Genomic DNA, 24210 nt, shown 5'->3' on the forward strand with positions numbered 1-24210 from the left:
GTGTTCCTGTGGCTAAGACTTTGCACGCCCAATGCAGGGGCCCCAGGTTCGATCCCCGCTCAGGGAACTAGATCCCACATGCTGCAACTGAGAGTGTGAATGCTGCAACTAAAAATCCTGCATGCTGCAACTAAGATCTGGAGCAGCCAAATATTTTTTTAAAAAGGAAATCAAACCTCCAAGATCCTTCTGACTCCCATGCTCAAGCATCCACATGCACAACACTCTCACCACCAGGCCCGTGACCCTGGCCCTCCCCGCCTCCCTGGGCGCATGGCTCCTCTTTACCAGCCCCCCCCCCATCCAGGACACTCTCCTGCTGATTACTCATTGCCTGGAACCCCTTCTTTGCTCACTTTCCGGCACACCTGACTGGCAGCAAGACCTAAGCCTGGATGACTACAGTGACCTCAGTTTTCTTCGGTGTCTATATTTTTACAGCTGAGCTTTGCAGGAAAGAAGCTGCCTGCCTGTGTAGACTGGGGCATCATCAGAGAATCGCTATCTCAAGTGGACGCCCGACACTGGCTGCCAACATGTCTTCCTTTAATCAAGGAGCTCCGATTCCCCAAATTCGACTATCTGACACCCTCTCCACTCTCCTCAAACCCCTCGCCCCAGCCTTGACTGTCAGGTGATAACTGTCCATCACACTCCAGAGAGAAAACAGAAACCAGGAGAAAGGAACTCCTGTCTTCCTCTCTCTGCACCTTTTCACAACCAAACTTTTTTTTTCAAAGGGTTGTCTCATCTATTTTCATTTCAATCCCAGTCACTCCTCTTCCCCTCAGTTTTTAAATGAAGAATCATTTCAAACATTTTTAGAAAATTACAAAGAGTACCATAACAAGCACTCGCCCATAGTTTTTAACAAATGCTAACATCTTACCATATGTGTTTTTAATTTTAAGACATAAAAAACATATTTCTGGTTGTTTACATTTCAAAAATTATATAAAGGGCATAATGTACACATCCTTTTAATGCTTTTTCTACTCAACATTCTGTATGAGACATACCCATGTTAACACATATATAAACCTCTACCATTTTAATCATTTACCCACAGTATGACTGTATCACAAGTTATTTATCTTTTCCTCTGTTGGTGAATGTTTAGTTTTCAATGTACTCCCTTTTCAGCAATTCTATAATAAACATACATAAGAACTTCTCTAAGGTAAGTATCTATTGTATGTGTGCTCAGGTGCTCAGTTGTATCTGACTCTTTGCAACCCCTTGGACTGTAGCTCACCAGGCTCCCCTGCCCATGAATTTTCCAGGCAAGAATACTGGGGTGGGTTGCCATTTCCTACTCCAAATACCTACTAGGTTGGTAAAAAAGTAATTGAGATTTTGCACTGTTGAACCCTGCTATTTGATACTGGAATACCTTATTAAATGTGGTTATGTTATACATAATTTTAATGTGCATTTCTTTTCTTTTTTGCTAATGACATTACTTGCTGTTTATATTTATTTTTGACTATAGAAATGATGTTAGACAAAAAGCAAATTCAAGTGATTTTTTTTTTTTAATTCAAATTCAAAATGGGTTGTAAAGCATCGGAGACAGCCTGCAACACCAACAATGCATTGGGTCCAGGAACTGCTAAGGAAAGTACAGTGCAGTGGTGATTCAAGAAGTTTTGCAAAGGAGACAAGAGCCTTCAAGATGAGGAGTGCAGTGACCAGCCATTGGAAGCTGACAACAACCAATTGAGAGCCATCATTGAAGCTGATCCTCTTAGAACTACACAAGAAGTTGCCAAAGAATTCAACACCGTCAGTGAAAGTGAAAGGGCTTCCCCAGTGGCTCAGCTGGTAAAGAATCTGCCTGCAGTGCAGGAGACCTGGGTTTGATGGGTTGGGAAGATCCCCTGGAGAAGAGAATGGCTACTCACTCCAGTACTCTGGCCTGGAAAATTCCATGGTCTGTACAGTCCATGGGATAGCAAAGAGTCAGACACAACTGAGCGATTTTTACTTTCACTGGCATTTGAAAGCAAATTGGAAAGGTGAAAAAACTCACTGAGTGAGTGCCTCATGAGCTCACCACAAATCAAAAAAATCGTCATTTTGCAGTACCGCTTTCTCTTATTCTACACAACAATGAACCATTTCTCATAGGATTGTGACATGCAACAAAAAGTGGATTGTATACAACTGGTGATGACTAGCTCAGTGGATGGACCGAGGAGCAGCTCCAAAGCACTTCCCAAAGCCAAACGTGCACCAAGAAAAGGTCACAGCCACCACGTAGTGGTCTGCTGTCCGCTTGATCCACTACAGCTTTCTGAATCCCGGTGAAACCACCATAACTGAGAAATATGCTTAGAAAATCGATGAGATACACCAAAAACTCAAAGCCTACAGCTGGTTCTGGTCAACAGAAAATGCCCAATTCCTCTTCAAGACAACACCCAACCACATGCAGCACAACCAACACTTTAAAAGTCGAACAAATTGGGCTACGAAGTTTGGCCTCATCCAACCATATTCACCTGACATCTCGCTAACCAACTACCACTTCTTCAACCATCTCCACAACTTTTTGCAAGGAAAATGCTTCCACAACCAGCAGGAGGCAGAAAATGTTTTCCCAAAGTTTGACACACCCCAAGGCATGGATCTTTACACTACAGGAATAAACAAACTTATTTCTCGTTGGCAAAAATGTGTTGGTTGTAATGGTCCCTGTTTTGATTAATAAAGATGTATTTGAGCCTAGTTATAATGATTTATCTGGAGGAGGGCAAGGCAATCCACTCCAGTATCTTTGCCTAGAGAATCCTATGGACAGAGGAGTGTGGTGGGCTACAGTCCATAGGATCAGAGAGTCGGACATGACTAAAGTGACTGAACACATAATGATTTAAAATTCACAGTCCAAAACTACAATTACTTTGGTACCAATCTAATAACTAGCATCCTATTTCTTTTGCAACTAGTTTTTTGTTGTTGTTCCATATTATGTTAAGATTAAACCACGTTGAGCCTAGTTCAGGAGTGGGCAAATTTTTTCAGTAAAGAGCCAGATAATAAATATTTTAGGTGTTATCAGCCACATAGACCCAGTCCCAGCTACTCACCTTTGCCACTGTAGGACAAAGCAGCTATAGACAGCACGTAAGTGAATAAACCTGGATGTGAGCCAATCAAACTTTATTTATGGACACTAAAAGCTGAATTTCATATAATTTTCATGTATCATGAAAGTTTTTTTTTCCCCGAAAAATTAAAAACAAAAATCATTCTTTGCTCACAAACCCTACAGAAACAGGCCATAGGCCTGGATTTGGCCAGGGAGCTGTCACTTGTCAACCCCCGATCTAGTCTGTATATGGTCACGCTGAGCAGTATTATGCATAAATGTATCACAATACACTGACATTACAGCTGTTAGACATCTAGGTTGTTTTCACTTGCTCTTCATTCAATACATTCCCAACTGGCTTCCGCTTCTATGGCTCTACATAAACTGCTCTCCAGGTCATCAGGAACCCCCAGCTTGCAGATGCAATGGACATTCAGTCTTTATCTCACTGGTTCTCATGGTAGCTGCTTCAGTCTTCCTCCTGTTTTTTAGCAGCTATTTCTCAGTTTCCTTTTCCAGCTCCTTCTCTACCCAAAACCAAAACACTGGGGCTCTTCAGAGCTCTGACCTGGACTCACTTCTCACTACACACACACCCATCCATCCAATAACTTTAAGCGCCACCTACAAAGACAAAACTCTAGTATTTATAACTCCGGTCTTCTTTCTGCACTCCAAATGCAAATTCATCATCCCCTGCTTGAGTTCCACTTGGAATTCACGTGAATGTCACAATAAAATATTCAAGATGAAAATTCTGATCTTTACTCCATGGTCTGCTCTTCCCATCTCTTCCCTGGTTCAATGTGACACCCTTAGCTGTTTAAGACAGAAACAAAGGTTTTACCTGGCCTTATGTGACACCTCCCTTTCTTACCCTCCATCCAACTCATAACCATGTTCTGTGGCTTCTGCCTCCAGAATTTTCTCAAATCCATCCCCTCTACCCATTTCTGTGACCACAACCCAGCTAATACCATCACTCTCCAAGTCCTTCAAGAGTCCAATTAGTCTGTCTTTTCCCTTCCTCATGGCAGGTTCACCGAACAAAATTATAAATCAGGTGACACAATTTTACTGTACAAAAGCCCTTCAAAGGTGCCCCAATGGACTTGAGTAAAACCCAAACCCTTGACCACTGCTTCGACAGTTACGTACGATGGGAAGGCCACACAAGCCTCCTCTGGGTTCTTCAAACATAAAACTAAGCTCTCTCCTTCCTCAGGACTCAGCAAGACCACTGTCTCTGTCTGGAACACTCCTTCCCTTCCACACCTTTCTCCTGAACGACTCCGCACACGTCTTAGCTCTCTGCTTACATGTCCCCTCCTCAGAAGGGCCTTTCCCCCCGGGCAAACCTTAGTCCTTCCTTTTTTCAATCTCAAACATCCAACTTCAGTTATTTACATATCTTTTTCTTTAAATAATCCATTATGTCCCACATAAGATTAATTAGTAAAAATTTAGAAAAAGTTTCTCCTTTGACAACTACAACTTAAAAAGGTTAACAACACAATGTAAAATTTTTCTGATAAAACGTCAATATTAGGAAGTTATAATCTACTCTTTATTACTCTTTTTTTACATCAAAATCATAATAAAAAACAATTCAAATTATGAAAAAACTTACTCTGTAAATGTATCATCAAGATAATGTTCTTAGCTTATAACAAAGCTAATCTGGAAAAACTAAAAAGAAAAATTCACACAACCTAACGCAGATCCATCATCATAAGGTTTTCATTAACACAGGAATGAAATTCATGGAAGTTAAGAGCTACGGCAACTCACTCCAGTGAGTGATGAGCCTGATAGGCTATAGTCCATGGGATTGCAAAGAGTTAGACACGACTGAGCAATTGAGCCCAAGGGCTAACAGACCTTTCGAGATGTTGTAGTCCAATGTCCTTGTTTTTACAGATAATAAGATTGAGCTCCAAAAAAAATTAAGTGATTCATCTGAGGTCTCACAGCTGGGCAGAGTCAAAAACCAAAAACCATCCAAATTCTCCTCAGGCCCAATCTGCTTCTACTATTTCCTCCTTTTGGCAAATACCTCTGCATAGGAGTTTTCATGATATCTAACAGTAAGATGCTTTCACACATAAGATCTGTGATGACATTTAACCCTGTCTTCCTCACGATTTAGACAGATGAGTGTCTCAGCTCAATTATAGGCTTTACCTATTACTAGTTTCACAGAGATAAAACGAAGTAACTTACTTGGCATGTGAGGGTCTCATGGGAGTTTTAGAATTATGACGAAGACTTAACATATTTTCATGCTCTACTTGCTTGACTTGAGCTTCAAGTTTTGAAACTGTCCTAATTCAAAAGCAGTAAGATAAATTAAGTACATTTCAAAAAGCTTAAAATACAGCTCAACTATAAATTACTTATTTAACAGACATTTCTAGGGAAGGGGTGACAAAAGAGATGCAAATCCACAAAACTTTTTCATAGTAAAATGTCACATTAAACTTTAAAAAGCTGAACAAAATCAGGGAGAATAAATAGAAAGGCAAATAGAAAAAAATCCTACAAAGGAGCATTTCATATGCTGTAGCTAAAGGAAAAGGGAACAACAAATGCATTTAATACAGCAAGTAGAAAAAAAATTTAGAAATTTGACTATAGATAAAACAGTACAAATTAAATAAAAATAAAATTCAAGCAATCAAATAAATTGCAATTTGCAAATAAACTGCAAAAGGTGTTTAATTCTAACATGTACGTGATATGTACAAATACACACAGGTTAGGCTCTCACAAAAGAGGAAGCAAGCTTTCCATCCAAAGTAGACCTATTAACAAAAACTTGCTTTCTGAACAACTCTCAACTTACAGGCAGCTCATCTGATTTGTGCCATATTCAGAATAACAGTTTATCTTCAAGTTCACCAACAGAAAATAAGTACTATGGCCAATTAATTATTTTGAGGCTTATCTTCGCATTCTTTCTGTTCTTTTAAAACTTTTGAATATGTCTTTATCTCATCTTTCAAATTTAGATTCTTACCTACTCTGTTGCAGGGAAGGTTTGAGAAAAAAAAAGCTCTAACAGGGCTAATTGTGTATACCAATATGATAACAAAACTATCCCTAGAACTGAATGCTTCACAGAAAAGACTTGAGCAGACAAGAAAGCTACACAGTACTTCTGTTCTTTCCAATGAGAAGTCTTTAAGAGTATGGTAAAATCTCTAAATAAGGGACATCATTAGTATCCAAACACAAAAATACATTCTGAAGCCAATTAGAAATATCTAATCATGGCCATAGGGACCATTTACACACTGTGCCTTACCTAATTAAGCAAATCAGATCATGAATACAGCCCCCAGACCTGGTCTTTAAGAAATATATAACCACAAAACTGGTATCAATGCTGTTTTCTTTCTGGAGCATGAAAATAATTTAGTGAATTAGACTACGTCCTAAAATTATTTTCAATGAGTTAATATCACTTAGGCTTTACCTATGTTAAGAAAATGCATAATGTTTAAGCACATGCACACCTTGCGGGCACAGCCACCAATGTGTTCTAATTATTTTAAAATCTTCGGCTAAAATCAAATGCATTTCCAGGTGAAGGGAAGCTGAGGATAAAATCTAATCTCAAAGTGCTTAAAAATTCTCAAGAAAGGGTTTTCTTTCCCATCATTTTCAATAAAGACACATATTTAACGGCTGAAAGAACAATTAGAGGTTTTTGCTTATTAGTAGGATAATAGAGTTTACCTTTTCAAATCAGAAATCTGAGTATGTGCATCAAGCAATTTGTTCTCAGTTATATTTAATGTATCCTATGAAAAATAAAGAAAATATGCAGATAACTGAAGACAAATATTTAGATGTATTCCTTTTAAGATGCATAATATAAAACTAATCTAAGACTACACCAAAAGAGAACTACAAAGAAAATTACAGATACTCAGCAAGTCTGGCGTCAACCAGAGAAAATACACATAACACAAAGGAAAAAAAGAGAGAGCGCAAACACTGGTTTAATCAAATAGCTGTGTGTAAGTCCCCTTTTTAATAAAAGTGAAGTCACTCAGTCATGTCTGACTCTTTGCGACCCCATGGACTGTAGCCTACCAGGCTCCTCCATCCATAGGATTTTCCAGGCAAGAATACTAGAGTGGGCTGCCACTTCCTTCTCCAGCGGATCTTCCTAACCCAGGGATCAAACCCGGGTCTTCTGCGTTGCAGGCAGATGCTTTACCGTCTGAGCCACTAGGGAAGCTCCATCCAAGTACTAACCAGGCCCAACCCTGCTTAGCTTCCGAGATCAGACGAGATTGGCCCTGTTCAGGGTGGTATGGCCGAAGACTCCCTTTTTAATAAATAAAGCCTATTATGCTTTGCTTGATTAGAAACAATCAGCGTCAAAATTAACATTTTTAAACACAAACTGACTGAAACCTCAGTAAATGGAAAAACTAAAACCTGTAATCATGAGATTTCAGCTGTAACGACTAGCCCCTGAAACCCAGACATCCTGGCTACCAAGCTGTGCTGGCCTTTTCACTAACCTTGGATAATCACAACCCTGCATTTTATGCAACAGAATTACTTGAAACTCACTTATATTGTGGACTTTCAGTGAATTAGAATATGTAGATCCCAAACAGAGTTTTAATTAAAAGAATTCAAACATAGGTTATTCAACCCCACAAAAAGCTACTGTTTGGCAACACAAAACTTTAAATAGTATTAATTATGTGCATTTGTATGGTATTTTACACTCTAAAAATTTCATCTCATCTCAAATGAAACAACCATTCAATAAATATTTTTAAAATTAACAAATTTAACAAACTTGTGAGTTCAAGGGCAGATATTTGAAAATAAGGATACTGACAAAGAGAGGATAAGTCTAGTTCAAATAGCCAGATGGGCACGAAGAAGTGGAGAAAAAAGGGAGACAGTCAGATCTGCTGACTTCCAAACTGATGCGTCTGCCCCATAGGAAGTTCAGAACATGAATCATTGACCATTACCTTTACTCTTTCGTGTTCTTTTCCAAGGGACTCATACTCTCCTAAAAGCTACAAGGAAAAAAAAAAAAGAATTGCATCACAAGATTAAACATTATAACATCAATGGAGTCTATAAAAATCTATAAAATCACTGCCCATACTCTTCAAAGATGCTAGTGTCATGAAAGGACAATGATAACACATTGTTTCATATTAAAGGCAACTAAAAAAATGAGAAACAAAAAAGGAAAAAAATGAGATGAGTGAGGGAATTCCCTGGTGGTTCAGTGGTTAGGCCTCCCACAAGCTGCACAGTGCGGCCAAAAGTAAACAGTCACATGTGGCTAGCAGCGATGCTAGAAGGGACAGTTCTATAAAATAGTCTGTGATCTTCAAAGAGTTTGAAGGTTATAAAAGAAAAACAAAAACTGAGGAACTGATCCAGATTAAAGGAGATAAAAGAGATGTGACAACTCAATGCAATGTGTAGTCTTGGATCAGATCCTGAACAAGGGAAAAGAGATCTGTTATCTCTTTATACCAAAAGTATAACTAACATTTTGGTATAATTAACATTTATAGTATAATTCACAAAAATTGAATGGAGTATATAAATTAGAGTACTGTACTGGGAAACACATAGTTTTTTGAGGCAGAAGCCCAGTGTGTCTCCCTTTGCCTGCTATAGCTATCCTTTCCTACTTCACCCCCTCAAAAGATTACTGTACTAATGTTAATTTCCTAATTTTGCAGTTATATAAAAGACTGTCTTTGTTCTTAAGAAATACACCTCGAAGTATTTAGAAATAAAGGTGCATTATATCTCTAACTTACCCTCAAATAGTTTAGAAAAAAAATTTTTTTCAATCATTTAACTACATGTGGACAGAATGATAAAACACATAAGATGTTATTCAGAATCTAGGTGAAGGGTATATGAAAATTCTTTATACAATTTTTGCAACTTCCTGTAAGTCTGATGTTATGTTAAAATAAACAGTACAAGAAATTTTAAAAACCAGGAGCTCATGTACTCACACACACTAAAATTATACTATCAATACATTAAATAAGAACAATAATAACAGAACAATATAAAGTTCTAATAAAATACAGCACAGTGAACAGAGTGTTCATATGCACGCCCTCCTGAAACTTTACTAAAATGACTGTAAAAGAATAAAAAACATAGTGCTTGCTGACATGATATGCTGAAAATGATACTTTACTTCTGTGATTTTCCTCCTAATAACCCCTGTCTAATGATGAGAAAAACATCAGTCAACTCTCAAGGGACATCCTGCAAAACACCTGCCCAGTCCTCCTCCTCAAAACTGTCAAGGTCATGAAAAAGGAGGAACGTCTGAGAAACTGTCACAGCCAAGAGGAATCTATGGAGATGTGATGGCTAAATGTAACCTTATCTCCTGGAGGGAGTCCTGGGGCAGAAAAGGAACATTAGGAAGAAAACAAGGAAATCTAAATAAACTGTTGCATTTATTTAATAATAGTGCATCAAAATGTTCATTAATTGTGGCCAAGGTACCATACAAATGCAAGATGCCAAAAACAGGGGAAATGGTATGGGGCGTATGGGGATACTCTACTGTTTCCTCAGTTTTTCTGTAATTCTAACCATTTTTAAAAAATAAAACTTTTTTTTTAATGTAAAGTGGGGTTGTAACTATAAATGTTTTCAGATATGAAAGGCCTCAAAATTTGTCTCATGCTTCTTTTTCTCAGGAGAGGTACACTAGCAAAACAGAAGATGTAGAACCTACACAAAATGACATATGCAGTACAGAAAGGAAGGAGAGACAACTCCCAGGATGATGACAAAGGCAAGCCCTACAAATCTGTGTATCAAACCTCAGAGCAATCAGTTCAAACTGAAGCAAGGATACTAGGGAGGCAGGCAAGGGGAACGGAAGTGTTATGTATGTTTAAAAAAAAAAAAAAAACTAAGCAGGTTAAAAATAAGGCAATTAGTAAACTGAGGGAAAACATAATAAAAGTTGTAAGAGAAAGGAAATTAAACCACTGAACACTGCAGCTTAGCTCTGAAAAATATTTACATGGGCATAATACTGAATTCTAATCCACCTATAAATAATATATTGTATTTAAAATCTAAGATACCACTGATCAGAAATCATACTATTTAACCACTGATCAGAAATCATACTATTTAACCACTGATCAGAAATCATACTATTTAATATTATTTACTAAAATACTAAGAGGGGGCTTCCCTGATGGTCCAGTGGTTAAGAATCTGCCTTGCAATTCAGGGAACACCAGTTCAATTCCTGGTCCGGGAAGATCCCACATGCCACGTGGCAGCTAAGCCTGAGTGCCACAACTACGGAGCCTGCACTCTGAAGCCCAAGAGCTGCAGCTATTAAACTCTGCACGATGCAAGAAGAGAAGCCACTGCAATGAGATGCCCATGCACCACAAGTAGAGAGTAGCCCTCACTCTCCACAACTAGAGAAAGCCCACGCAGCAGTGAAGACCCAGAACAGTCATAAAACGCTAAGAGGAAAAAACGCTGCCATTAAAATAAGACATGATATCATAAAAATGTGTTCCAATTTCATAGTTGTTCAAATGTAAAAAATAAGCTTCTTAGAATCAATTTAATCATACTGGAAAGAGGGGGACAAGTGTTTGGGAGCCAATGGTGTAAGAAAGCTAAACTGTAGTGATATTGCACAGAAGGAAGTCAATGTATAACGTCTGAGACTGACAGGTAAAAGAAAAGAGCAATGTAAGTTTATTATTTAGAAACAGGGAGCAAAATTTTAGAAGAAATAACTAAAACGGCTGAAAATAACAACCTCTAGGATAGAGGATTACAAGTCAGGAAGAGGTGGAGAAGACTGATGTTTCTCACTTGAAATTTGACCATTTAAACCATTTACATGTATTACCTTCATGAAAATAAATGTTAAAACACAAAGCAGCAAGAATCAAATCTAAAGCTACCAGAAAGAAAATTTCAACAGCCGGAAATACTTCCAGATTTTTTATGTACTGTAACAAAAATAGTAATAAAAACTTAAACCGAAAAAACCCGCAACAATCCATCTTTAATGTGATACAATTCTAAATTTTAAGTGAAATTAAATCAAAATGAAAAATTCTATCAAGCCTCTTCTAAATCTGGTTCATTTTACCTTCCTGACACACAGATGTTGATTTAAGACCACTCAAAAGCTGCCCTGCTAGCGACTGAAAGGCGTGGGAGTGACACCATAGTTCTGAAAGCCCTGACTTCCTGTTTCAAGATAAGACCCAACCGACTTGACCAGAAAGGTATACGGATATTTGCAGCTACAGCAAAGTCATGTAAAGTGAAAACAAACGTGAAAAATGTCATAACAGCTTGTTAAGACTACAAAACCTGAATCTACTTTTAGCCAACCACAGAACTGAGTTATCGTTACTTGTCACTTACATCTTGAAACATTTTGTTTTCTTGTTTTAGTCTTGCTTCTTTATCATCTGAGAGTTTGTAAGCATTCTCAAATGCCTCTTCCAAATCCTGAAGTCTAGATTTCAGTCGAATAATGGTATTATCTTTTTCTTTATTACTTGTTCTCATTTCTTCAATTCGTTCCTGCAGAATTTTGGAGGCACTGCTGGCTGCGTTGAAGCGTTCTCTGAAATCACTCTACAAAACAAAGACAAGGATAATACGTTGTTTTCAATAATAATAATTTTTTAAAAGACAGAGGTCTCAACAGCAGCTAATAAAACTGTGGACACTAAAATACAAAAACATATAAACGGAAACGAACACATTTGATATTCTGTTATATCCTAGGAATGGAGACTAGAAAGGATTACCCTACAGAACAATACACAGAAAACCACAGAGGCATTCTGATTCCAGGACTCACCTATAGACCACTTTAAAGAGGAAAAAATCACCATGACTATCAAGAAACTGATTCTGAGAGCAAAACTGGAATTTTTTGCCTCACATTAATATTCATAGGGGGAAAAAAAGAATCTCTTACCATATTGTCTCATAATGAAAATAAAATTCAAAATGCATCTGATCTGTTAATATCCATTCAACAATCATTAATTGCAAATCCACCAGGCACCAGGTTACTAGGGTGCTAGAAATGTAAGATTAACAGAAACGTCCCTGACTTCATGAAGTTTATAGTTTAGGAGGTGCATGCATGTGTATGCATGCTCAGTCACTCAGTTGTGTCTGACTTTGTGACCCTATAGATTGTAGCCGCCAGGTTCCTCTGTCCATGGGATTTTCCAGGTAAGAATACTGAAGTGGGTTGCCATTTCCTCCTCCGGGGATCTTCCTGACCCAGGGAATCGAACCCACATCTCCTGCATTGGCAGGCAAATTCCTTACCACTGAGCCAAATGGGAAGCCACAGTTTAGGAGGTGACAAAGATAACTAAATAAACATCAAAGACACAGAAATAATGTCTAGAATATGTTTGTAAAAGTACACACAGAAGAATAAAACTTGGCAGTGCATGGGGGCAAAAACAAGTTATTTAAGAGGAAGAGGTTAAGCACTCCTACTTATATATCTGAGAAAACTGAAAATATGTCCATATAAAATCTTGTATACACATGTTCACAGCACTATCATTTATAATAGCCAAAAAGTAAAATCAACCCACTTATCATCTGATGGATAGATAAACAAAATGTGGCGTAGCCATACCAGAGTACTACTCAATTATGAAAGAGTGACATACTGGCCCACGCTACCCTATGGATAAACCTTGAAAACCTGATACTAAGTGAAAGCAGCCAGATACACAAGGTCACATATGATGTGATTCCATCTACACCAAATACCCAGAATAGGTAAACTCATTGAAACAGAAAGCAGAGTAGTGGCTGCTTATAGCTGAAAAGAGTGTGTATGTGAATGGTGGGGATGGCTAAAGGGGTTTGGGATTTAAGGCAGAAAAAACTTACAAAATTAATTATGGTGATAGTTGCATAAATTTGTGAATATACTAAAAACCACTGAATTGTACACTTTAAAAGCATGAGTTTTATAATATCCAAATTATATCCCAATTAAAAAATAAAATTTTTAAAGGGTAAAATATGTAGTTATCATATGAAGCCAGCAGCATTCAAAACAGAATCTTAACAAGAAATCCTAAAGGAGAAGACAAGCAACATATAATGCTTTTATAAAAATATTCATTTGTCTCTAAAGTTCACTTAATAAAAAAGCTTACATTTTTAAACATTTAGTCACTAGAACAGCAACAAAAAATACCATACTTACCACTTCTCTTTCCAGTAAGTTATTCTTATTTTCAAGTGTTCTCACACGACTAGTAGCTTCATTCAGAGCACTCTCTAACTGGCCACATCTAAAACAACATATATTGAAACAAAACAATCAAAAGCAATATCCTTTCTCTTAAAAGTGTTATAAAAATCTGATTCTCTAATATATTACATAAAACAAATTTTCCAATGTTAGCCAATACTAAGGATGCCATTTTAGTAAAATATTTCCCAATGAACCTGATATTATAGCAGTCAGGGAATATTAATAATGATATGAAAAAATCTCTAAGAATTATTAGGTGAAAAAAGCAAGACATGAGCAGGTTTTTGTACATTCAGAGTCACAGCAGCATAATTCACAATAGCCAAAAGATGGAAGCAATTTAAGTGTCCACCAAGGGATGAATGGATATAAACAAAAGGCTGTGTGTGTGTGTGTATATACATGCAATGGAGTACTATTCAGGCTTAAAAAGGAAGGAAAACTCTGACACACGCTAGAACAAGGATGAACCTCAAGGACATGGTATGCTGAGTGAAATAAACCAGACACGAAAGGACAAATACTGTGATTCCATTTATACAAGGTACCCAGAAGCATCAAATTAATAGAGACAAAGGAGAATGATGGTTGCCGGGGCTGGAGGGAGGGGGTCATGGGGAGTTATTGTTTAATGAGTACAGACTGACAGATTTGCAGGCTAAAACAAGTTCTGGCAATGGACACTGGTGATGGTAGCACAACAACGGGAAGGCTCAAAACCAGTAAACTGTACACTTAACATGCAACACATAGATGACTGCATAAAACAGCTTGATCTTTGCCATGAAAAAAATTTATATATGCATATACATTTTGATTTCTAAAAGGATGCAAAAAATTAAGTCTAGGATGTGAGGACAGAAGATGGGGTAGAAAGACTTCATATTATATCCTTCTATATTATTTCAAATTAGCATGAATGTCATTATTCTTATAATGAAGGACATTCTTTGTAAAGCTAATTATCATAGGACCTGAAAATAACAAAATACATGGAAGAATTCAGTTACCATTTTGACTCAGTGTTTAATGATGTATTGTGAATAACAGTTAGTATTTATTGGGTACTGGCTACATACTCAGTCTATGTTAAGCACTTTGCATTCATCCGCACAATCCTGTGAGTCAGGCTTGCCATCAATCCCACTTTACAAATGTGAATACAGAGACAGAGAAGTCAAGTTCCTCCTGAGCCACACTAGGATTCCGAGCAAAGCAGTCTGGCTCCAGAGTTCAGGTTCCTATCCACTATGCATCGATAACCTCAGATATGCAGATGACACCACCCTAAATGACAGAAAGCGAAGACGAACTAAAGAGCTTCTTCTTTTCTTTTTTTTTTTTTTAAAAAAAAAAGAGCCTCTTGATGAAGGTGAAAGAGGAGAGTGAAAAAGCTGGCTTAAAACTCAACATTAAAAGAACAAAGATTGTGGCATCCAGTCCCATCACTTCATGGCAAATAGATGGGGGAACAATGGAGACAGTGACAGATTTTATTTTCTTGGGCTCCAAAATCACTGCAGATGGTGACTGCAGGCATGAAATAAAAAGATGCTTGCTCCTTGGAAGAAAAGCTATGACAAACCTAGAAAACCTATTAAAAAGCAAAGACATTACTTTGCCAACAAAGGTCCATCTAGTCAAATCTTACTATGGTTTTTCCAGTAGTCATAAGAGTTGGACCATAAAGAAGGCTGAGGGCCAAGAATTGATGCCTTTGAACTGTGGTGTCGGATAAGACAGCAAGGAGATCAAACCAGTCACTCCTAAAGGAAATAAATCCTGAATATTCATTGGAAGGACTGATGCTGAAGCTGAAACTCCAATACTTTGGCCACCTGATATGAAGACCTCACTGGAAAAGACCTTGATGCAGGGAAAAACTGAGGCAGGAAGACAAGGGGATGACAGAGGATGAGACGGTTGGATGGCAACACTGACTCAATGGACATGAGTCTGAGCAAACTCCAGGAGATGGTGAAGGACAGGGAAGCCTGGCGTGCTGCAGTCCATGGGGTCGCAAAGAGTCAACACAACTGAGCGACGGAACAACAAAAGCATCAAAGCGTTGCAAAAATGAAATGTTGGTAAAACTGTTGATGAAACAGTCAAATAATAATACAGTTCACTGAACAGTCAACTCTAGGTATGCTGTTATTTTTCTCTTTTAATTACCACACTGATTCTGGTATGCCAAAGATCTCACCCCCTAAGTTACAACTGTGTGACAAGTATTAATGGCCCCAACTGGAGCTCCCAATTTGCAATTTTAAAGTTTGAAAAAAACTGCTGCGTATACTGCCAACATAATTATTAGTTTTTGTCTAAGGTAAATGATTTCTCTCTAAACAACTTCAGGCCAAACCAAATCCTTTGGGGGTAGTGGAAGGGGACAAAAATGCGTTGCTCTTCATTTGCATGTTACAGGCACACTGACCCCAGTGCTGCAGACTGCCGTTGTTATTAACACTTTCATGTATGTAAGACACTGACTTCCAGCCTGCTCCTCCATCCTCTCATGACTCTGAGGGGTTCCAGACATAAAAATATTTTAACTAGTTCCCCTTTACTTTGTGCCTTCTTTGGCACCTTTTCTTTGACCTAATAAGACCTACTGGTCGCTTCTGTCAGGCTTCTGATTTCCAACAGGAAGTACCTGTGGTCATCTGTGCCTTCCTTAAAACAAAACGAAAACCAAAAAAACCAAGAACCAACTTCACTAGTCTGTTATCTACTCTTTTCTTTTCATCCTAGAAAACCTAAAACTAGCTTTTATTTTTTCCTTGCTCTTTTCAAACTACTTCTCTCTGCCACTGGACCCCATCCCCACCACCAACAGCAAAATGGAAGCAATAGAAATGACCAGGATGGATTAAGACAGCATGTTAACTACCACAGCAACCACACACAGGTATAAAAGCTAGTTTTACTCAAATTCTGCAAGACAGACTGCTAACTGGACCAGAAGATTTCAGCTCCCTCATAATTATTCTCAAGGAGGTTTGTCTTCTTTGCCCTAAAGAAGGATTATTTGCTGTCATCAAGACCCTATCAGTTTTCTTTCTTTTCTTTTTTGAAAAATAATTTTGTTTGTTTGTTTTTGGCTGTGCTGGGTCTTTGTTGCTGTGTGGGTTTTCCTCTAGCTATGACAAGCGGGAGCTCTAGGCACAAGGGCTTCAGTAGCTGCGGCTCCCAGGCTCCAGAGCACAGGATCAACAGCTGTGGCACGAGGGCTTATGGCTCCGTTGCTCCTCAGCATGTGGGATCTTCCTGGATCGGGGACTGTTCCTGTTGTCTTCTGCATTGGCAGGTGGGTTCTTTATCACTGAGCCACCAAGAAGCCACCCTTCAGTTTCCAATCGGTTTAATTTCATTTGTAAAGTATGTTGCAAGGTATGCTGTTATTAATACTAGTATTTTGAAACTAAGGGGAAAGCTGTTCTTAATATAAGACCATGCTCCCGTGTGCTTATGGTTTTTTTAAATGAGATAATTATTTCCACAGGTGCATGAGTGGCTATGCATATCTGGGTAAGAAAAAAGGACATTAGCCACAGACTTATCAGGAAACAAGTACACAGGACAAAATGACATTCCTTTACATATACAAAATCTACTCAACTATCTCAGTACTTTGCCCATATGCAACAAATGTCCTCATCAATTGTCAGTGTTTTTTAAGAGGATGGCTCAAATCTTTAAAAATAATTACTTAGGCAAACATGTTTCTCTGAAAAATTTCAAATCGAAATTATGTGCTTTCAAAGTGTTTTATCATCACAATATATTATGCTTTGGGTAGAATAATATATCCAAATTGGAGAAACACTAACTTTACAGTTAAATTACAAGTTTTACCTGTCTACAAGAATTTGATTGGTTTTCTTCCAGTCTTCAGCTGCAGAAATTTCTTTTTCCTCCAGTTTCTGTTTCAAACTATTTATTTCCGACTCATAGTAAGCTCGAAGGTCTGCTACGTGTCGAGCATGCTTTTCCTTCAGGTTCTGCCTAATCCTGTTGGTGAGAGGAAAAAACATTCAGAAAGCATCTCCTCACTCTCTCAATAGGAAAAAACAAGAACACAATCATTCTCATAATCAAAAATACAGCCTTTTCTCTTTATACACCTATAGAAAATATGAGATCAATCCACAAATTGACAGCTATTAATAATAAAACAAAGATTATTTTTTAGACAGTCTACCTTAATTATTTTAATTTTTATGTATTACTGAAGTTCAATAAAAACAATTTTCATCATTTAAGCAGGCATTAGAGAACATCTATTAACATTACAAGCCATTCCCAGAAGTACATACTTAGACAATACCACAGGATCCTCCACGGAAGTCAGTGAAATGCATTCTGGGACACCATTGGCTGTACCTGGAAGCTGGGACTGACTGACCGAGACAGGCGGTCCCAGGACAGGGTTTTCTTCATCTACAGTGCTGACTGAGATGTCGTTACTACCAACGGTATATACTGAAGGAAACGTGGAACTGGTCCTACTCTCATTTCGGAATGCATGATTTTTCCAAGATTCCACTGGCGAAATTTTTGCATCTGTAGGATATTTTGGGAAACCAGATAACTGAGAAGTGATATGACTTGCTTGTGAAAACAAGTCTATGTCAGAGTGACTAGAGAGACTAGGTTCTAGAACAGAGTCCGGTGAAAAGGATATTCTGTCATCAAGAGCATTCAAAAAACCATGTGGTTGAATCCCTGAAATCTGCTGATTTGGCTTCACGTGTAACGTTGGGTCCAGAGTCAATACCTAGAAATAAGACAGAGAACAGTAAGCTTTCACTCTCTCCATGCGGGTTTTTTCGTTTGTTTAAGTGAGTAGGCTTTAGATCTCCTAGGGGAAAGAAGCTCAAGATGAGAGTTAAAGTCATGAAGCATCTTTTATTTTCACTCAGCAGTGCTGACAACTTTACCTCTGGCGGATGATTTGGGTTGGAAGCAGAAGTGAGATTCCTCTCAGGTAACTGCTTGTTTTCCCTTTGTTTTTTATGATAAATATCCTTCAATGATGGTGGCTTCATCTCATTACTAGTATTAGACTTAAAGATATGAAACAAAATTATTCAAATATTATCAATGAATCAATGATGAAAAAAGTTTACTTTCCTGATATCAAGATCAGCACCATAAAAAGGTTTTTTAAAAAATTTAAAATAAACCAAGATGCTAGACCATCAGATTTATAATAAAGAGTTTGGAGGTCATTCCCCAGTCTGTTACCTCAGGAAAAAAATTTCATCTTTTCTAACCATAAATATTAACGGGATAATTTAAACCTAGGATATTTAAAACCCTAAGAACACTTTCAAAGAATAAAATCTGTGGTAATCTCCTTACTTAAAATAAGAAACAAGTTCTGAAGAAAAGACTTCATAATGAATGAATGAAGCGGGACAAGAAAACTTCCAGCCAGATTAATTTCCTGTGACTTGAAGGGACAGGTGTCAAGAGTGGAGTTGCCTAGCTCTGTAGTTACATTCATATTTAAGAGTTAGCAGTCCCTGGTGCCTCAGATGGTAAAGAATCCACCTGCAATGTGGGAAATCTGGGTTTAATCCCTGGGTTGGGAAGATCCCCTGGAGGAGGGCATGGCAACCCACTCCAGTATTCTTGCCTGGAGAAATCTCCATGGACAGAGGAGCCTGGCGGGTTACAGTCCACGGGGTCGCAAAGAGTCGGACATAACTGAGTGACTAAGCACAGCACATCACAGACAAGAAGTGTTAAGAAAGAAGTTACCCAATGAAAATAAGACCTCCTTTAAATTAGTTATAAAAACAAGAAGATACAATCCTAACTTCCACAACAGAAATCAGGGCTTTGCTACACTGGAAGTGTTACGAAGAGGCCTCAGCTCCAAATAGTAACACACTGGGCCTAACCTATCTTAAGATGGGTCTTATTGTAGGTCATGACAAGGTACCATTTAACTCTGGGCCTCAAATTTAAACTTTGGACATTCTCTCAAATGATATTACAGATTCAGTGAGAGATACATTGAAAGCACTGAAAGAACCCATTTGTCATACAGCTTTAAACTTCTGAACTGTCCCATTTCCAGATACTACAAAGACTGCAGAGCACCATGAATTAATATTTTTTAATACGCCCTTAACTAGCTTGTGAAAAAGACAATTATAGTTTGTGTGTGTGCATTAAAGGCATTAATTTGTTAAATGTAAACTTTTAAAATTAACGATTTCTATAACTCCACTTTGAAATTTTACTTTTATATACCTATAACGTAGAAGCCTTTTCAAGTGCTGAAGCTTACATTGAGCAGCAGTTCTTTGGCTCTAGCTATAGCCTGAGGAATCCTACCCCGCGGGCCTGGGTGAAGAGTTATAACTATTCTATTTAGAGACCATAGTAATACCAAGTGACTTTTTTCACCTTGGAATGGGTGAAGGGATGGATGGACAGAGAGATAGGTAAATGAATGAATGGATCAAAAACAGCATATTAGAGAAACACTCGGAAAGTAGCCCTATATTGGGGCCTCCCCGGTGGCTCAAGGGTAAAGAATCTGCCTGTCAATGCAGGAGATGCAGGAGACATGGGCTCGATCCCTGGGTTGGGAAGACCCTCTCGAGAAGGAAATGGCAACCCGCTCCAGTATTCTTGTCTGGAAAACAACTCCATGGACAGAGGAGCCATGGGCTGCAGTTCATGGGGTCACAAAGAGTCAGACATGACTGAGCACACACAGCCCTGTATGAGGGACTGCTTCTTTTTTTTGCCATGCCACAAGGCTTGTGGGATCTTAGTTCCCCAACCAGGCATTGAACTCTCGTCATATTTTAACATCTCTGAACAGAGGATGCCTCTTATAATTAATGGTATCCTACAAATGCCTTTGGTCAAGTAGTAGCTGTTGACACAATTGTCACTGGCTCCTCATATACAAATAAAAAAGCCATCAAAATTGGCCAAAGGGTGTCAGCAGCTTGGAAGAAAATCCTAGTGGCTTGAACCTGTGCTGGAATCCCTGAGAACCAATATTTAAGGGACAGTGAATCAGCTGCTTAAGCAACATTCCCCATCTGAGGGTCAAATACAGGTCAGTTATACATAACTACTAAGTCAGGTAAAAACTCAGCACCAAGGCTTTTCATTCGCTTTTAAAGAAATGTAAAGTCACCAATGCTCTTGGTGGCCCAAGGGAAATGAGTATGGAAAAGACAGAAACCAGCATTGACTTAAGAGAAGAGTGTGAAGAGTTAAGCCCCTGAAGGTAAAGACGTTTCAACCAATTTACTTCACTTATATTTTTCATTAAGTATGTATGAGAAATAGATGATAAAAATGTTTAAGTCTATAAAACATAAATCCTAAGTGATAAGAAAGCACTGCATCAGTCTAATTGATGAATTTTTTTTTTTCTTGGTAGAATAGGAAGCAGGAGTTCTTAAAACTGATGGGAACTTTATATTTTGAGTCAACAAAACATCATTTACAGATGTTGCAGATCAAGAAAACACACACAGTGAGCCTATAATTGAAAAGCCCACTGAGTCTCCCAGACCCCTCAATCTCACTTCCCCAGCCCTTCCTTCTTTGTGTTTATCTGTCTTTTCTACTCCTTTCCTGAAGGATGGAGTGCTGGTTTCCACCCTCTCTGGGACTCAGATGTCCACCAATCTGCTGGTCCCATGTTGTCCTGTCCATCTACGCCTGTCACTTGTGTTTATAGCTCTCCTGGTTACTTTAATCGTCTCTCTCCTTTCCTCCAACCCATTTTCTCATCCCCTGATCTAAGCACAGAAGACAGAGTTATATATATCGATATACATCGATATACACATACTGGATATTTTTATTCCTTTGCTCTGAAGTCAATGAAGTATTTACATTCCTTGCTCAAAGAAAATCAATACAGTAACTTAATTATGACAAAATGGATCAGTGGGAGGTTATAACAGTAGAAAATCAAAACCAGGTCTAGGAATGGGAAAAGAAGTTTATCTGTGTACTTACTACATTTAAAACAGTGGACACAAAACCATGTCATTTAATTTCATATGACACTGGGCATTTTTAATTTCATTTTTAAATAATTTTCACACAAGCAATGAATGCTAGAGACCAAATTTGAAAGCAGGTAGGTATGATTTAAAGCCCATGCCTTTTTTCTGTATATCAGAAATAGAAAAACACAAAATTTATAAATGAAACAGTATACAATTGTGTAACACAAATATACATGTGCATCACGTATTATGAAATTACCTGGCTTGGTGATATATCCGTGGAGGAGGCTGGTGCAAATGTCTTCTCTAAAGTCTCAGGCAAAGAGTGATACATGTCCTTCTCCTCCAGTTTCCAGTAAGTCAGTCCTAATGTGAAAAAATACACAGAATAGATAAGGGTGAGGAAAAAGAATAATAGTGCTTTCTAGAAGAACTTATTTCTACCTAAAGAAAATTAAATATGGGAGGTTTTGGCTACCTGGATACAGAAAATTGAATTTAGAAGGGAAAAAAATTCACTTAAGTGTCTTGCCATGTAGGAGTCCTAACTTAATGATTCAAATATTTTAAACTGAACTATAAAATAAATATTTAAGACTTTTTTTTGATGTGGACCATTTTTAAAGTCTTTATTGGTTATAATATTGTTTTATGTTTTGGTTTTTTGGACATGAGGCATGTGTGATTAGTTCCCTGACCAGGGATCAAACCTGCACTCCCTGTGTTGGAAGGTGAAGTCTGAACTGCTAGATGGCCAGGGAAGTCCCTAAAATAAATATATTTTTTAAAAAGACAACAATTTCTTAATGCAAAGTACAGACTTACACAGGAGCAATGTAAAGAACTCAATGTTTCAAATGCTTATTGAGCATTTACTATGCCAGCTGTGGGGAGGAAGCAAAAAGACTACAGTATATACAGTATGTCAGAAGATGGGCAGCACTCTCCTCTGGTAAAATTTAAAAACTGGGCATAAGGGAGGATGCAGTGTGTGTAGAAGGGAGGACAGGTGCTCTTATTGAATAGGATGGTTGAGGTTGGCCGTGTTAGCCATGTATGAGGAGGTTCCCCCCATAAGGAGTGAGGAGAACATTCCACGTACAGGAAGCAGCTGAACAAAAGCCCTAAAACGAGAACTCATCTGATATATTTGAGCAAAGAGCCTCCCTGCTAAATCAGAGAAAGGGGGAGCCTAGCAGACACTGAGGTCCAACAGCAGGGCTAGATGTCTGTGGGCCTGTGGGAATAAGGACAAACTCCGGGCTCTCATTCTGCACATGGCAGACCCACTGCAGGATTTATGCAGAGGTGTCACGTGATCGGACTGGTCTTTACAAAGGACTGCACTGGCTACAGTGTTGAAAACAGATGGAAGGTGCAAGGTGAAAGCAGGGAGGCTGGTCAAGAGGCTCATGGGAACCCAGAGGGCAGGTGATGAGGCTCTGTGAAGGATGAGAGCAGGGAGGTGGTGACAGTCGCCAGAGTCTGGCAACTTTCACAGGCAAAGCTGATTCATCCTGAATTGGATGTGGGATGGTGGAAAAAGGAGTTAGTGTGCAAAGCCATTAAGACTAAAATAAGTTCACCATGGAGAATACAGAATGGCTCACAGGGAGGTTGAATTTATTAATTCACTTTGGATATCCAAAAAAACACTGAGATGATTGTTGTAGCCATTTGAAATAACTGTAAAAAAACAAAACACTTCTATCTTTTCAAAACTGGTAGCACAAATTAAGGCAAGTGAGGAAGTTACAGATGCAGAGACATAAGACAACACACAATACATCTTAGAAACCCCTTTAGTATACAGTACACGATTATCACCCTAGGAGAAATGCACACATTACTATTTTGAAAAAACTTAAAAATATAAGTACTGGGACTTCCCAGGTGGTTCAGTGGTTAGGACTCCATGCTTCCACTGCAGGGGGCACAGGCTCTATCCCTGACTGGGGAACAACCATCCCTCGTGCCGAGGGGTAAGGCCAGAAAACAAAAACAAAACAAGTATCATACCTGTTCCTGATTCAGACATCCAAGAATTTGGACCCTCATCTGGTTTGTTGAAGTAAAAAACTCGAGAATGTGTATCAGCAGTGAAATCAGACTACAAATCAAGAAAGAAAGCCATCAGTTGACAGTTTAAAATCTCTAGGCACAAACTGCTGACCCAAGGAATATGAGCCAGGTGTCAAACCCAGGCATAGAGAAACTTTCAGAGGTTCACAAAGAAAGTCAGCCTGGCTTTCCCCACGGTTCCAATAATTGCAAAATGATAGGAATTAACAGTGAAGGATTTTCTATTCCTGTGTAATTTACAAACATTTATTTTGATTATCTGTGGAGCTGAAAGAAGAAACGGGAAGTAGGTGTGAAAAAGAGTTCAGAATGAAAACGGATTCCTAATTTGCCATCGATTTCCAAAAGAAATTTCAAGTGCCTAGAATTACAGTCATTTAGTACCAAAATTAATGTAAAAGCCATAACAATTCATTTTTATCAGTAAGACTGCAATAAATCAACTCTGAAAACTGCACATAAATAACTAACATGAACTCTCAACAGCAGACTATACCTTAGATACAAATAATTGGTTACCAGAAAAGGTTAAAAATGCTTACTTATTCTCAATTCTAATTAAAAGATCTGAGTTAAAATTTCCTTACAATATCTCTGGCATTGTCACAAGAAATCTGTGATTCCAAACGAGATATGCGAAAAGATTATTTTCATTGGAATTTTTTTTATCAATTCCACCTCCAAACTTTCAATTCCTGTTAAGA

At 38.2% G+C, this 24210-nt stretch overlaps 1 protein-coding gene across 6 annotated transcripts in view; it reads right to left on the minus strand.

Moving 5' to 3' along the window:
* The window catches only part of MPHOSPH9 (M-phase phosphoprotein 9), a 53769-nt gene that overhangs the window by 12648 nt on the left and 16911 nt on the right, over nucleotides 1-24210 (minus strand). For 5 of the 6 annotated variants that reach the window (XM_043902002.1, XM_043902000.1, XM_043901999.1 and 2 more), the window contains 10 exons: nucleotides 23444-23534; nucleotides 21684-21790; nucleotides 18368-18493; nucleotides 17744-18204; nucleotides 17283-17438; nucleotides 13374-13461; nucleotides 11543-11758; nucleotides 8104-8151; nucleotides 6839-6903; nucleotides 5321-5422 (listed from right to left, as the gene is read on the minus strand). In XM_043902002.1, coding sequence (XP_043757937.1) covers nucleotides 5321-5422; nucleotides 6839-6903; nucleotides 8104-8151; nucleotides 11543-11758; nucleotides 13374-13461; nucleotides 17283-17438; nucleotides 17744-18204; nucleotides 18368-18493; nucleotides 21684-21790; nucleotides 23444-23534 — 1460 coding nt within the window. The remainder of the gene's footprint in view (nucleotides 1-5320; nucleotides 5423-6838; nucleotides 6904-8103; nucleotides 8152-11542; nucleotides 11759-13373; nucleotides 13462-17282; nucleotides 17439-17743; nucleotides 18205-18367; nucleotides 18494-21683; nucleotides 21791-23443; nucleotides 23535-24210) is intronic. The other variant, XM_043901998.1, reaches the window with a different exon arrangement.

Source organism: Cervus elaphus, chromosome 5 (genome assembly GCF_910594005.1).
Source record: "Cervus elaphus chromosome 5, mCerEla1.1, whole genome shotgun sequence".
NCBI lineage: Eukaryota > Metazoa > Chordata > Mammalia > Artiodactyla > Cervidae > Cervus > Cervus elaphus.